This window comes from Gracilinanus agilis, chromosome 5 (assembly GCF_016433145.1).
Source record: "Gracilinanus agilis isolate LMUSP501 chromosome 5, AgileGrace, whole genome shotgun sequence".
NCBI lineage: Eukaryota > Metazoa > Chordata > Mammalia > Didelphimorphia > Didelphidae > Gracilinanus > Gracilinanus agilis.
In genome coordinates, this window is record NC_058134.1 from 98,609,627 (window position 1) to 98,623,945 (window position 14,319).

Below are 14,319 nucleotides of genomic sequence, written 5' to 3' on the forward strand. Positions count from 1 at the left end.
AAAAAAAAAAATACTCAAAGGATTCTAGCTTCATAAAGTAGAGGTCTAATACTATGGACTTGATTCCAAAGGATTGGTTTTGTTCTTTGGCTCTTTGCCCACAACATAATCCAAGAAAAATTTCAAAATGTAGTTTGTAAATGTTTAGGTTTCTCCAAATGTGGATAACAGGGAACCCCAACTCTCCCACACAAACATTAAGCATACTCAGATGAGTATGGCATAGCCCAGAGAAAACACATAAGATATTAGGCACTGACATGAGCCTGTTAACAAGTATAGAAACATAAAACACTCAAAATAGCCTAGAAACTACCTCTAGAACTTCAGGATGCTGTCAGAGCAATATTTCATCATTCTAACCAATCCCTCTTTTCCACAGAGTTCTACATAGTCTCCCCAAGCCCTCTCTTCTCATTAGCGCAACTAAGAAAGTCACTGGTTTTGCTATACTCCCCTTGGAGTTCCAAATGAAACAACTACCAGTAAATTTCTCCTCTCTGGCAAGAACGTGAGGTCATGTTGCTCAGTGAATTCAAACTCTTCCCTTTCTCTAAAAAATAGTTTGGGGTTCAAGAACAGATCATCAACTTCCTTCTCAAATCTTATACAATCACATGAGCATCTGTTAAAGTTGCCATTACTGTTCTTTGAGAGGGAAGACATTGAGGGGAGGACATTCAGGACACATTAGTCCTGAAATTTTTTGGTCTCAAGATCTTTATTGTTGTTCAGTCATGTCAGAATATGAACCCATTTTGTGGTTTTCTTGGTAAAGATACGAGAGCAGTTTGCTATTTCCTTCTCCATCTCATTTTATAGATGAGGAAACCAAGGCAAACAGGGATAAGTGGTTTGCCCTGGGTCACGCAGCTAGTGTCTGAGGACAGATCTGAACTCAATAAGCTGCCCCATACAAAGCATTTCAGCAACAAAAATATCAATTAGCTTCCTTACAACCTTACCTTGAACAGGTTACTTGCTCCTTCCAAGGATGGATGAATTAAGTTGCTTTTGTTGTGCAGTTCTGTTTAGTAGCTAACAACTCTAAATATTTGCATTTTTCTAATTATTTAATAATCTTTCATAACCTACCTCACTGTCCACCTAATATAACATTTGACCAGCATCATGAAATTTACTAAAGCCAAACTTCCCATTAATTTTTTGTTGCTTGATCCAGTCTGAGTTGTCAGTTACCTTGGGGCAGTTCCCAAGATACAAGGTACTACCACTTGTATTATAATGCATTGCCCTGGCCCCAACCATGAGCACTAATACCTAACATATGATCTTACAGATTATGGTTCCTCACAGTGACCAATTTGTCCAGATTGCAGACAGTTCCTTAACTCAAGCACCAGGTTCACTATCTGACCTTATGTAAGTTTGAGAACCCCTAATATCCACCATCTCCTTCTTAAAGAGTAATAATGAAAATTTCTCACAATTCTCTTTTGGGGCTCACAGATCAGTTCATTATACTGAAAACTCTCTTCTTTTTTGAAATATATATAAACTCTCTTCTAGTTTCCTGCTTATATCTGCAAAAATCTCTCTGCTCTTTGTTCCATTTGTGATCTAAAAAGTTACTGCTTATTGTCAAGTAACAAATCTTGCTCCAAAGACTGATTTTGGTGTGGAGGTTGGTCTAGTACCTCATACCCTTTGGTAGCAAAGTTCAAGCTTCAGCAATTCTTACCAAGTTGGAGAAGAACTTATTATGGGCTCAGCTTAACCTAGTTAGCTGTGACACATCAATAGGTTAAGTTTTAGCAACAGGATATTAGTTGGTACTCTGAAAAAATTACAGGTTCTTGGGGAGCCAATGTACAAAGACAACTTGTACCAACCATTAGGAAAAGCAAAATTATACAATCACTGTTACCATTCTCCTCTAAAAATGTTAAAAAAAATCCTTTGTACTCATCCTCCAGGACTTTTTCTTTAAGAAGCTTTTGTATTTTCCACTGAAAAATTTTAACTATTTTATGAGCATTTATAAGCTAAGCTAGAAATACAATCACTTTTTATATCATCCATAATTACTATGAGAAAAAGTATTTAAAACTTCAAAATACGAACTTCTTACGCCACTAAAAGAACTTTCATATGACAATCCATTTATAAGTTGGGAGATTTTCTGTATTTCAAATGATTAATTTTCACATAGTTTATTTAATAGGACTCAGGTGCTTACACAGAAAATTAACTATTCTTTGAATAATCCTTTGACATTCTAATATATCAGAGAAAATTGTTTACAAGTTATATAATGATAGTAAGTTTTGGCTGAATAGAAACAAATTTTCAATTATTGACATTTATAAAATGATATTTGCTAAGTTAGATGGTTATTAGTCATATCAAGATAATTTAAAGATGGTAAAGCCATATTAAAAATGTACTTCAAGCAAGTTATTCACATAGTTTACCAATTCTTGTACCTTGTCTCTACTATTCTTTGTTCTATATGAGAATCTTCTCTCTCCCATCATCATTTTACCTTTCATTTAAATACAGATTCATTCATAACTGTTATAGGAAACTGTTAGAACTATCAAATAACAACAATCATAGAAATAAACTAATGCCAACAGTACTAAGAAATTTAATTTGAGAAGCTCCAGATAGATTTGTTTCCTCAATTATGAGCCTATTTTTCATTACCCACTATTAACATTAACATGTATATCTGATCTAAATGGCGCATAAATTTCTGTTTACAACTTTGTTTTAAAATGTCAAAGGTATCATTTGTTTATAAAATTATCCAAATTATATTAGTCACTACTAGATGTTTATACAATTTAGTATAAAAAACAAAATCTTACAATAATATGTAAAATGTAGAAATGTTTTAATTTACATATCAAATGACAACACTCACAAAATGAGTAAAAATGTAGATCGTTATCACAATTTGTAAAAATCCTGCACATTATCCTCAGAATAAGGAAATCTATACAGTCAAAAGATTTACAAAGTCCAAAGTTTCTAATATATCAGTGTGCTACTGAGTTCAGAGGTTCTGCTCGAATATTACCCAAATCAAGTGCAGAATCTGTCTCTTCATCAATTTCTCCAATGACTGCACTGAAATGAAACGTAGAAAAGAAAAGAGAATGCATAAGAATCTAATGGAGATATTTAGGTTTCTTAAAAGTTCGGAGTAAAATACTAAAGTCTTTCAAAAATAGAAAGCAAACACAGGGGAAAGGAGATGAGGTTTAGAACAATTTTAATAAAAACAATGATTTTTATACCTGAGCAAAAGAAATGGGAGTCATACTAGAGTAGTAATTCTGGACTAAAAATAAAGATCCAACTAAAATTTAAAATCAAGTTCCTTCCCAGGTGAAATAGATTTTTAAAATAATGTAATTATCAGCCATACTACGTTGGCAGATTATATGCTAAACCCTACAGATACTAAAACATATTAAAGGACATGATACAACAAAAACTTAGGCTACCACTTATGATTCAAAGGGTGTATAAACATTACTGTTTTTATAATAAGGGGCAACTAAAATGACTTATAAATGAATTTCAATAATGGATTTTACTGCTATGACAAAATGTTGCAAAAGTTAATATTTTTATCAAGACTCATTTATGGTGTTACTTACAAAGCAATTCACTTTTTCTTGTCTTACTGACTTATATCATTCCTATATAGAATATATGTAAAGCTACAGTGAAGGGAAGGTCCAGTAGCCTAATATACTATAGGGGATATAAGCCTAAGAAGGATGAGTAGCTTTTAAGAGTTTAGTTTTAAAAACAAAAACAGAATGGATTCCTTCTAGCTCTAAATCCTTTGTATGGTGTTTCATGGCAGGTTGCTTATATCTTTCTTATGAATTTATCTTAAACAGCTCACCCATTACAGATAAGGGGAGGAGCAGTTAGTTAACACAGTGGATAGAGTCAGGCCTGGAGTTGGGAAGACCTGGGTTCAAATGTGACCTTAGACACTTCCTAGTTGTGTGATTATAGGCAAGTCACTTAACCCCACTGCTTAGCCCTTTCCACTCTCTTGCTTTAGAATCTAAGACGGAAGGTAAGGGTTTAAAAAAAAAAAAGGATAAGGGGTATTGTCTATAGAAAGTGATAAAGGCAACTCTTCAAATCGGATTTTTAAAAGACTTGCAAAGAAAGGTAACTAAGGATGAACAAAACTAGTATAGTTGTATAAGAATAATTTCAGCAATGCTAAAGGCCAGAAAGAGGTGTGGCTTGTAATTAATGCTAAGATTACCTAAAAGGAGTTTTAAATTTTTGCTTATTTTAGGGGGAGAAAAGTATCATAGAAAGGACAGGAAAACTGTTTGGTATGGAAGGCATGCTGACAGACAATTGTAAGAAGGCTGAACAACTCCATTTTGCTTCATTTTTTTTAATTCAAGGAGAATAATGGGAAGGATAAAATGAAATGTTAAAAAATGGAATTGAAAAATCAGGGCAACCAAGGTGATAAAGCAACACAAAACATTCCATAAAATGAATACCAGCCTATAGGTATAAAACACTGGCATAGATCCTTTTTGAGTCACAGCTGATCTTTGAAAAATCATGGAAATGGGAAAGGTGCTACAAAAATGAAGAAAGGACAAATGTGCTTTATCCTTCAAAAAATGACAGCTAGGTGGCTCACTGCTGTGTTTAGATTCAGGAAGAAGTCTGAATCCTGCCTCAGTTATTTACCAACTATGTGACCCTGAGAATGGATTTGAACTCAGGACTTTATGACTAGACCCATAACTCTCTCCACTGGGTGATCTAGCTGCCAAATGCACCCACTAACAGAAGCTTACTCCATATTGGTGTTGAACTTAGTGTGAAAACCCTATTGTTGCTCAGAACTCTCTAGTTCAAGAGATCTACTTGCCTCAGCCTCTCCAGTAGAAGAAGGATCATAGACATGCACTACTAAGCCCAGCTCTAACTCATCTTAAGTAAGGATAATATGTAAAAGTCCACAATTATAAAATGATTTGGGGATAATTATTCACTTTATTAAAGGATTCACTATGGGATTCCTTTTAAGAGAAAACTTCCCCCCTTTTGGGGAAAAACAAAATATCTACATTAATAGCTATAATAAGTATTATGTACAACATAATCTATAAATGTAATCATATTATCTATTATATATACTCAAAGATTGCATTTGCCCAGATAAAGAAAATAAAACATACTCACACATTATCACCTCTGACAATGTATAATCCTAATACCACTTGCTCTACTCCCTGAGAAGAGCTGAATACTCGTTCATGGCTTTCATCCAAAATCAAATTAATGGTCTGATCAAAACCTTTTAGTGTTCCCTGTGAAGTATACATTCAAAAGAGTAATGAAATGTTTTTAAGTTATCTTAGTTTTAAGTTATTTTAAGTTCAAAATATAGCATATAATAATTCTAGAAAAATGCCTATATTGCACTTTTGCCACTTTAAAGTCTCCTTTCTAATTCTAAAATTAAAAAACAAAAAGGCAAAAATCTAACCCCTCTGTAAATGCCATTATTTTAGATTATAAAACTCATTCTTGAATAATGAAAAAAAACAAAAACCAATTTGAGTGTCAAAATGCAGAAAGCTATGGCATGTTAGGAGGTACTCTAGAAAAATTTTGTACCAATTATTGTGAGTATACAAAAGGAAGGTATGTTGTCTCTGTCTTTAAAGAGCTAATATTAAGTTCAATAAACATTTACATTATATTGTGGAGTAGCTAGAGAGATAAAGACAAAATATAAATCCCTTAATTTGAAAAACTTATATACTAAAGAAAGTAGCCAAATGAACACTAATAAAAATACTAAATAGAAAACTTCAAGACATTAACTATAACTTTTCAAGGGGAAAAAAGGTACTTTTTAAATGAAAATACTGTTTTATGAAAATAACTGGAACCTGATGGGATTAGTTAGAGCAGGTTTTATGGAAAAAAATAGATTCTGAATGAGGAAGAATTGGCTGAATTTCTAAGGAAATCTAAATTTATATTAGACTCTTGTTAAAATGTTACAACTTTTAATTAATTTTCTGTATATTAAGCTTTCCTCACTTGAATAAAAGCAATGCCAAAAGAAGTAAACTAAATCTGAGGTTTGGAGAAATCATAGTTTAAAAAGGAACTAACAAGCAACCAATTCTCACATAGACTGGCTTATAACAAACAAAAAAGAGCCAACTGGGACAAGCATAACTTTGAAAACACATCATTTAGGCATGTTTTAGATGTATCAAGTAATGAACCATATTTCCAAAGATAGGCTTAAGTGTTTTTTTGTTGTTTGTGTGTAAAAATTTCTGGAAAAATTATTTTTCCTTTAAATTTACTCATTTAAGATAGGACTATTTTTATCTTGGATTTTTGTAAAATAAAAAATAAATAGCTTTAATTACATAGTTTTATATAACTGCTTTACCTTTTACAAAGCACTTTTCATATTCATAATCTTACAAATAATCCCATAATATAAACATAGAATATATTATTATCATTACTAGTTTCCATTTTGTAGATCAGAAAACAGAGGCTTACACAAATTAATCAACTTGCCCAAGGTTGCATACCTCTTATAACCCAAACCTGATTCTCAATCTGCTTTCTCTACACCCTTTCAAAACAAAAACACCAGTCAAAGCAATGTCATCTGTTCCATAACAGCAGCTATCATATTCTACTGAGAAAAAAAAACCACATAAATTCCTTATCTGTAAAAAGGGGATAAGAGGACCTCAGTGTTGTGAGGACCAAAGGAGGCAAAGGATTTTTGCAAATCTTAAAGCACTATATGACTATTAGCTTTTATTATTATTATTTTTATGATCAAAAGGTTAGACTAGATCCATGGTGGCAAATCTATGGCACATATAACAGAGGGGGCGCTTAGAGCCCTCTCAGTGGGCACACACACTGTCACCCCAGCACAGAGCTTGTCAGAGCTTGTTACAAGAAAGCCCCTCCCAATCTCCACAGGTGCCCGAGGACATTTCTTAAATCACCCACCTACTAAAAGTTTCACCATCACCAGACTAGATGATCTCTAAGGTCCTTTTCAACACTGAAAATCTATGAAGATATACATTCTCCACTGAGGTTTTTTTACTTGAACTAGAGGTCACATAAGTTAACAAATTTTCATATTTATATAGTATCTATGATGTTTCTGTACAAACCTCAAAGACTTAAAGCTTTTTCATGTCAACTATGACTCCCTCCACTGCTCTGTAACCAATCTCTAAGTGAGACAACTCCAAAAAATGTATGATCAGAGGAGGGAGACTATTCCTATTAAGAGTGATACTTTATAAGAATGAAATAGTCACTTTAATTGAGATTTTTTGAGTAGAAGCTACATTCATTAAGGTTTTTGTGCTTCCCAACATTTCCCAAAAATTAATATCCAAACTATGTAGTTTTGTTAAGCTTTTTAAAGATAATAAAGTTTACATTATAATTCTTATCACAAAACAAAACAAAACAAAAAAAGAGTGATACTTTACAGGCTCCCCTGGCATGATGAAATGTCAAAAGATTTAGGGCCCTTAGCATACTGGAATACCTATAGAGGGCTGAAAGGAGGACAAACACAAGAGTTGCACAGAAAGAGAAAATGTGAATGGGTTGTGATCTATAAGTAGTCTATAATCAAAGGCCTAGAGGAGTCATTGGTTTACCAAGAAGCCAGATGGTGAAAATGGTGCAAAAGCAAAGTCTGAATGGAGAACTTGGGGTTAGGAAGAAATGTAATGAGTTGTGTTTTACACATGTTGAGTTTCAGAAGCCTGGAGAAGGGGTTGGTGATGTGGGACTAGATCTCAGAAGAGAGATGATATAGAGATATGGGAATCATCTGCAACTCGAAAATAACAAGAAGTGAGATGGGTAAGAAGGAATGATAAAGGGAAAAGAGAAGAAACCCAGGAGAGATGGGTAATATACTTATTTAATATAACAGAGATGAAGATCCCGTGAAGGACTGCAAGGCAGGAGGAAAACAAAGAGAATAATGTCATAAACCCTAGAGGAGGGAATATCCAGAGGAAGAAAATGATCATCAGTGTCATATGTGGTAGAAGTCAGAAAGGACAAGGACTAAACAAAAGCCATTAGATTTGGCAATTAAAAGTTTCCCGGCAACTTCGGAGAGGGAAATTCCAGTTAGATTGGGTTGGAAGTCAGATTGTGGAAAGTTGAGAGGGAGAAGAATGGAGAAGGCAAGTATTCTAATAATTTATATAATTTATGAAAAAAGTGGTGACGGTTAACATTCATACAGATAGTTAAGATTTGCAAAGACATCTCCTTTTATACATAAGAGAACTGAAATTTAGAGAGGAATTTTTCTATGGTCCAACAAGCTAATAGGAATTAGAGGGGAGGGAGGGTTTGAATCTAATTCTTTCCAATACCATTACCAACACTCTAGCTACAATGTTAAAATGTAAAAATATCATGCTATCTTACAATGAAAAGGTATTCTACAAATAAAACATCATGAGCTGAGAGAATAATGTAAACTGAATATTTACCACAATCATTCTGCCATCAGATGTAATTACAGCAACTGTACCTGATTAAAATAGGATTAAGGAAGTATTTCTTTAGAAAAGTATGTTATTTTGTAACTTTAAGCCTTGATGAAAAAAACCTATTTTGTTAGAAAATCTTAATTATTACTGTCACAGCAATTCCAAATTCCCTATATAAAAAGTAGATTACAGGGGGCAGCTGGGTAGCTCAGTGGATTGAGAGCCAGGCCTAGAGACGGGAGGTCCTAGGTTCAAATCTGGCCTCAGACACTTCCCAGCTGTGTGACCCTGGGCAAGTCACTTGACCCCCATTGCCTGCCCTTACCACTCTTCCACCTATATGTCAATACACAGAAGTTAAGGGTTTAAAATAAAAAAAAAATTATAAAAAAAAAAGTAGATTACAAAGGTCTAAAAACTGTAAAAGAGATCGTGTTTAAAAACAACAACAAAACAAAACAAAACCTTGGTGCTTATAACATTTCCAAAATCATATCTTCGGCTTGGGGGGGTGGGGGTGGGAAATCACCCTTTCAGCTATGTAACTGTTCTTCCCTAAAACAGCTAGTTTTAACAGATAAGATTTTTAGCACATCCACTAGGTGTCCAATTACAAATTACCAATAAACGGGAACCCCCAGATATGATGGTAATTTGCTTCCTCTCACCTCTCTCACCCCCTCATAAACAAGAATGAATGAATGACACCTTGAATGCTTTCCTCCTGGGGTCTAAAAGTAGGGCCTTTCTTGTTTTTAGCTTAGACGAGAACCTTCCTAGCTCTGCAAAGGGCAGCCACGCGCTTGGCCCATATTTGTCCCGCATCCAATCTAGCTGGGAGGGGAAGGAGTCAGTTTGCATCTGGACGGAGGCTGAAGAGCGAAGGGAGATGGGCACGGGACGGAGGAAAACCATAGAAGAGAAGGCAGAAAAGAAAACCACAATCGCGATGTACCAGGAAGCTGGGGGAGGAACAGGCCCAGGATCCCCTCGATACGACAGCGCCCTCCCAAGGTCCCCGAGTCTCAGCAGGAGGGCCCGGATCTAGTCGCTCCTCCCCTTCCCGGCAGGCCGGCCCGAGGCCCATTCGGCTCCCGTGGTCCGCGGGCACAGCGCAGCTAACGCTCCCTAACGCTCCCGTAAAGAGTATCTTTCTCGGGAATAGGGGAAGAAGGGGCGCGTGGAAGGATACGGTTGATGTAGTTCTCCAATGCCGACGTCATGATGCTCTGGCCCAGCTCTCCGGAGTCTGCGCCAAATGCGGAGAAAAAAGGGAATTGGGGAAAAGGAGGAAAGCCTGATAACGACAAACAACTAGGCGCTCTTCGCCTGCTAGGAAGGAAATATCGCGAGACTAGAAGCTACCTCCGCTACCTTTTCCCCCTATCCCCCCGCCTATGCTTCTAGCCTGTGTGGGGAGGAGGGGGTGAGAGAGGATTGGCGCGCGTGCGCGCCCTTTGCGTGGTCCGTCCGGGATGTTGTGCATCACGTGGACGGAAAGAGGGTGGAGTAGAGCTAGGCTAGCAAGAAATGAGGAGTGAAGGACCCAGAATTCGGGAAAAGATGGAAGGAAATAGAAAGACAGAGCAATGAGTTTTTCATTGCATTTAAAGTATAAAAGGTTAGAAGATTATTCATTCAGAATACGAAAGGATTTTATTGTTCAGCAGTGCCTGACTCTTCATGAGTCACCCATGGTTTTCTTAGCAAAGATATTGGAATAATTTGTCATTTCCTTTCCCATTTCATTTTACAGATGAGGAAACCGAGGCACACAGGATTACTTGACTTGCCCAGGGTCACGCACAGCCAGTACGTTTCTGATTCTATATTTAAACTCATAAATATAAGACTTCCTGACCCAAATAGAACAAAACACTTTTAAGGTTTGCAAAGCACTTTTAAAATAGCATATTATCTCTCTCCCTTCCCCTCCCAACTCTGGGAGAATTATTTTCCCTATCTTATTGATGAGAAAACCAAGAATGAAAGAAGCTGAGTGATTTGCCTGAAGGTAGTAAAAAAAGCTGGATTTGAACTCACATTTTTTCTAATTCTTGTGATTCAATCTATTTGCACCACACAGATGTGGAGGACAAAATGCAGAGAGCATGAGTCCCCAGCTCTGCTCAGCAAAAGGGCATAATAGGGGGCAGCTGGGTAGCTCAGTGGATTGAGAGCCAGGCCTAGAGACGGGAGGTCCTAGGTTCAAATCCAGCCTCAGACACTTCCCAGCTGGGTGACCCTGGGCAAGTCACTTGACCCCCATTGCCTACCCTTACCATTCTTCCACCAAGGAACTGATACACAGAAGTTAAGGGTTTAAAAATATATATATATATAAAAGGGCATAATAGCAGGCTCCTGGGACACAAGGATTATGTTCCATTTCCTTGGTATTCTCCTCAGGTCCTAGTGCATTTCCAACATTTACGAAATGCCTAATTCAGTTATGTCATATCACAATGGAGGTGGGAAAAAAACATCTTAATAAGCTTTCATGGAGGAATAAGTGATCATTTAAACTCAGATTTAGAACTGAGGCATTAGAGGAATCTGAGTGTAGCCCTTCAGTTTTATAGATTATGGAAAATTGAGGTTAGATTTGCCCAAGGTCATAGACAGTAAATGGCAAAGTCAAGATTAGAACCTGATTCCACAGACTTTGAATCCAACTCTCTCATAAGCCTACTTCCTCATTTTCATTTCTTCTACAAAAGCTGCTTATTTTACAGCTGAATGAACAGATGGACTGGAGCAAACTTCAGCAAAACTCCAAAGCAAACTAGTCAAGATTCCTGTGTGACCTCTCGCTGCTTTTACTAAGGTGCCATGTAACAACTGCAGGAGCTGGCTTCTCAGAGACTATTTTCATTTGGCATTCTTTCACCTTGTATGAATTCCAGGTAGGGCACAGTAGCAGGAACTGAAAGAGATAAAGAAGAAAAGGGCTCTGCCCCAATAGAGCTTAGAACTTTACAAACACAAGATAGGGTAGCTCTGGATAGATAGCAGGTTGTCTGAAAAAGATCTGGGGATTTTAATCAATATCCTCATTGTGCTGTTGCAGCCAAAAACTTAATGTAAATTGGGCTACACCAGAGCTTCCAGGAATAAGGAGATGGTAGTCCTCTACTTTGTTCTAGGCAGACTGGCATATTATATGTAGTCAGTTCTGGATGACACCATTTAAAAAGTTTCAGTTAGGCTTAGACTTGATATAAGGAAAGACTCCTTCCTGGAAATCTTTAGAAGTTAAAAACTTGTTGGGTATTTTATAATGGGATTCATTTCAGGTTTGGACTGGACCTGATGGCTGCTAATGTTCCTTCAAATTCTGTACTTCTTTCTTAAAGAGGAGAAAAGCATTTAACCAACTAGAATATAAGATAGGACATAAGTACCCAGCACATTATAGGTACTTAACAAAAGTTTATTAACTGGGTTAATATGAATTGCTATAAGAGAAGTACAACTCAAAGAGAAAACCTAATGTGCTTAGGTCAGTGAGGAGTGGTTATGGTTTCAGTAAGTGTTGTGGTTTGGAGGTCAAGATTTGAAATGATTTCTCTAAATTCAGCAGTTTCTCTTTCCAGAGAATAATAGCCCTATTATCAACAGACAGCTCCCAAATGACTAAGAAAAAAATCCAACATCCCCCCCCCAAAAAAAGACAAAACACAAAGTTTATTTGAAACCAAAGAAATTAGCAAAATCCTATAGAAAATAAGATTCTATTTTTCCCTGGAATTTTTAAGCTTGCATATACTTCTTTAATATTGGTTAATAAAGGTGGTTTTGTGGGGTGGAAAACAATTTGGATCTTATCATTTCAGAAAATGTATGTATTTGGGAAAATAAGATATCTTTGAATTAAAAAATAGAGATTGTTTAAAATTTAGTGCTTTTAAGTTTGATTTGATGTTCCCTCAGCATAATAGCCTCAGAATTCCTCAATCTTCTTCATTTTCATGATCTTCTTCAATTCCACTCCACTTCAGAGGGACAGTCACACCCTTAATGGCTCCAATAACCAAATGTTCCACCTGAATGATCAAGATATGTGAAATTCATTTATCTGAACTTAACCTACCATTCTGTCCCAGTGCCTTACTTTAATAATTTTTGGTTCCTCACAGACTCATTTTAGAGGTGGTAAGGTACAATGGAAAGAATTCTGGATTTGGAATATGATAATCTTGGTATGAAACTCATCTCTGCTATTCTTTAATCTGTGTAAAATCAGGGAAAATTATTTCACTTCTCTGCTCCTTAATACCTTATCTGCAAAAGGAGATGGTTGGGACTAGGTGGCCTCTAGAGCCTCTTGATCAACTCTAGTTTCATCATTCTGTGATCTTAATCCTTTTCTTTGTTTTCACCAAGATCTCTAGGCTACTATGTCTTCCCTGACTGCATGTTCCTTCCTAATCTATAATTTAGAGTTAACTAGCTCACATAATTATTCTCCTCTATTCTGGAATCCCTTGTTTCCTTTCCCACTGCTGCCTATACTTTGCTAAACCTCAACCCTGTATTATCCCTACTATCTCTTCTCCTTTGCTTCCCATCTACTGAATAGAACTGGAGAAAGTCACTCAACTGTGCAGAGTTCAATATAGCTTTAAATTAGCTAATAGCCACTTAGCCTTCACCTACAGCAGACTAATCATTTTACTCTTTAATTGAATCTCAATGGCAGCCTCCACAGAAGGTGTTCCAAAATCTCTCTTATCTGTTTTCATGACACCATTCTCCCTTACTGCTTGTCCCTGACTGTTACTTTGCTAGATTCTCATCCATATCCTACTCTCCCAACTGTGCTTCTCTCATCATTCACTTGTGACCTCATCAGCATCTATGGTTAAATTATTTCTGCCTAGATGACTCTGAAATCAATACACAATAAATAGATATATCTAGACCTGAACACCAAGCACATATCACAAACTGCCTATAAGACTCCAAACTCATCACGTCTGAAATTCAGCTCATTACCATTTTCCTCCTTTTAATACTTTCTTATTTCTGTTATGGATGTCATCCTCTTTCTAGTCCATTCAGGTTTACAGTCTTAGAGTCATCATCACTTCCCTGCTCCGTCTCTCCCCATATGTCCAATCATTTAATAAATCTTATCGTTTGTATTTCCATAATATTTTTAGCATCTGATTTCTCTGTCCTAACACCACTACCACACTGGCCCTCATCACCCTCTTTCCTGGGTCATCCCAATATCTTAATTGATCTTCCTACCTACACTTCCAACTTTATTATACATGATGCTCTTTCTTGGACTCTACAATCCAGCCAAACTGGGATGTACTAGTCAACCCAAGGACTTGCTGACACATAGGCATTTTATACTGCAAAATATATGCCATGGACAAAGTCACCCTGCCAGTTAAGTATCTGAGGCAGGCAGGATTCAAACTCATGTCTTCCCAATATTCATATTGAGTTCTGAAATCACAATGCTACCTACCTGCACTATCAGGGCAGGGTTCTCTTTCCTGCTTATCTTCTTATGCTTCTCTTGAATCTTGTATTTGAGAAACATTTTTTCATTCAGCTTTGGTCTTTTCATCAGGAGTGCTTGAAAGTCCCTTATTTCATTGAATATTCATTATTTCCTCCTAAAGGATTATGCTGACTTCTACTGGGTAAGTCATTCTTGGTTGAAGTCCTAGCTCCTTTGACCTTTAGAATATCATATTCCAGACCCTCTGATCCTTTAATGTAGAAGCTATAAAAACTGATGTTATCC

General features: G+C 36.4%; 1 protein-coding gene across 1 annotated transcript; it reads right to left on the bottom strand.

Moving 5' to 3' along the window:
* Positions 1 to 2,841: 2,841 nt before the first annotated feature.
* Positions 2,842 to 9,873, bottom strand: LSM8 (LSM8 homolog, U6 small nuclear RNA associated). The gene is made up of 4 exons (XM_044678166.1): positions 9,745 to 9,873; positions 8,553 to 8,593; positions 5,209 to 5,336; positions 2,842 to 3,096 (listed from the first exon to the last, which is right to left on the bottom strand). Exons 1-4 carry the CDS (start codon positions 9,773 to 9,775, stop codon positions 3,006 to 3,008), a joined length of 291 nt encoding a protein of 96 aa, XP_044534101.1. The 5' UTR covers positions 9,776 to 9,873; the 3' UTR covers positions 2,842 to 3,005.
* Between the last annotated feature and the right edge of the window lie 4,446 nt (positions 9,874 to 14,319).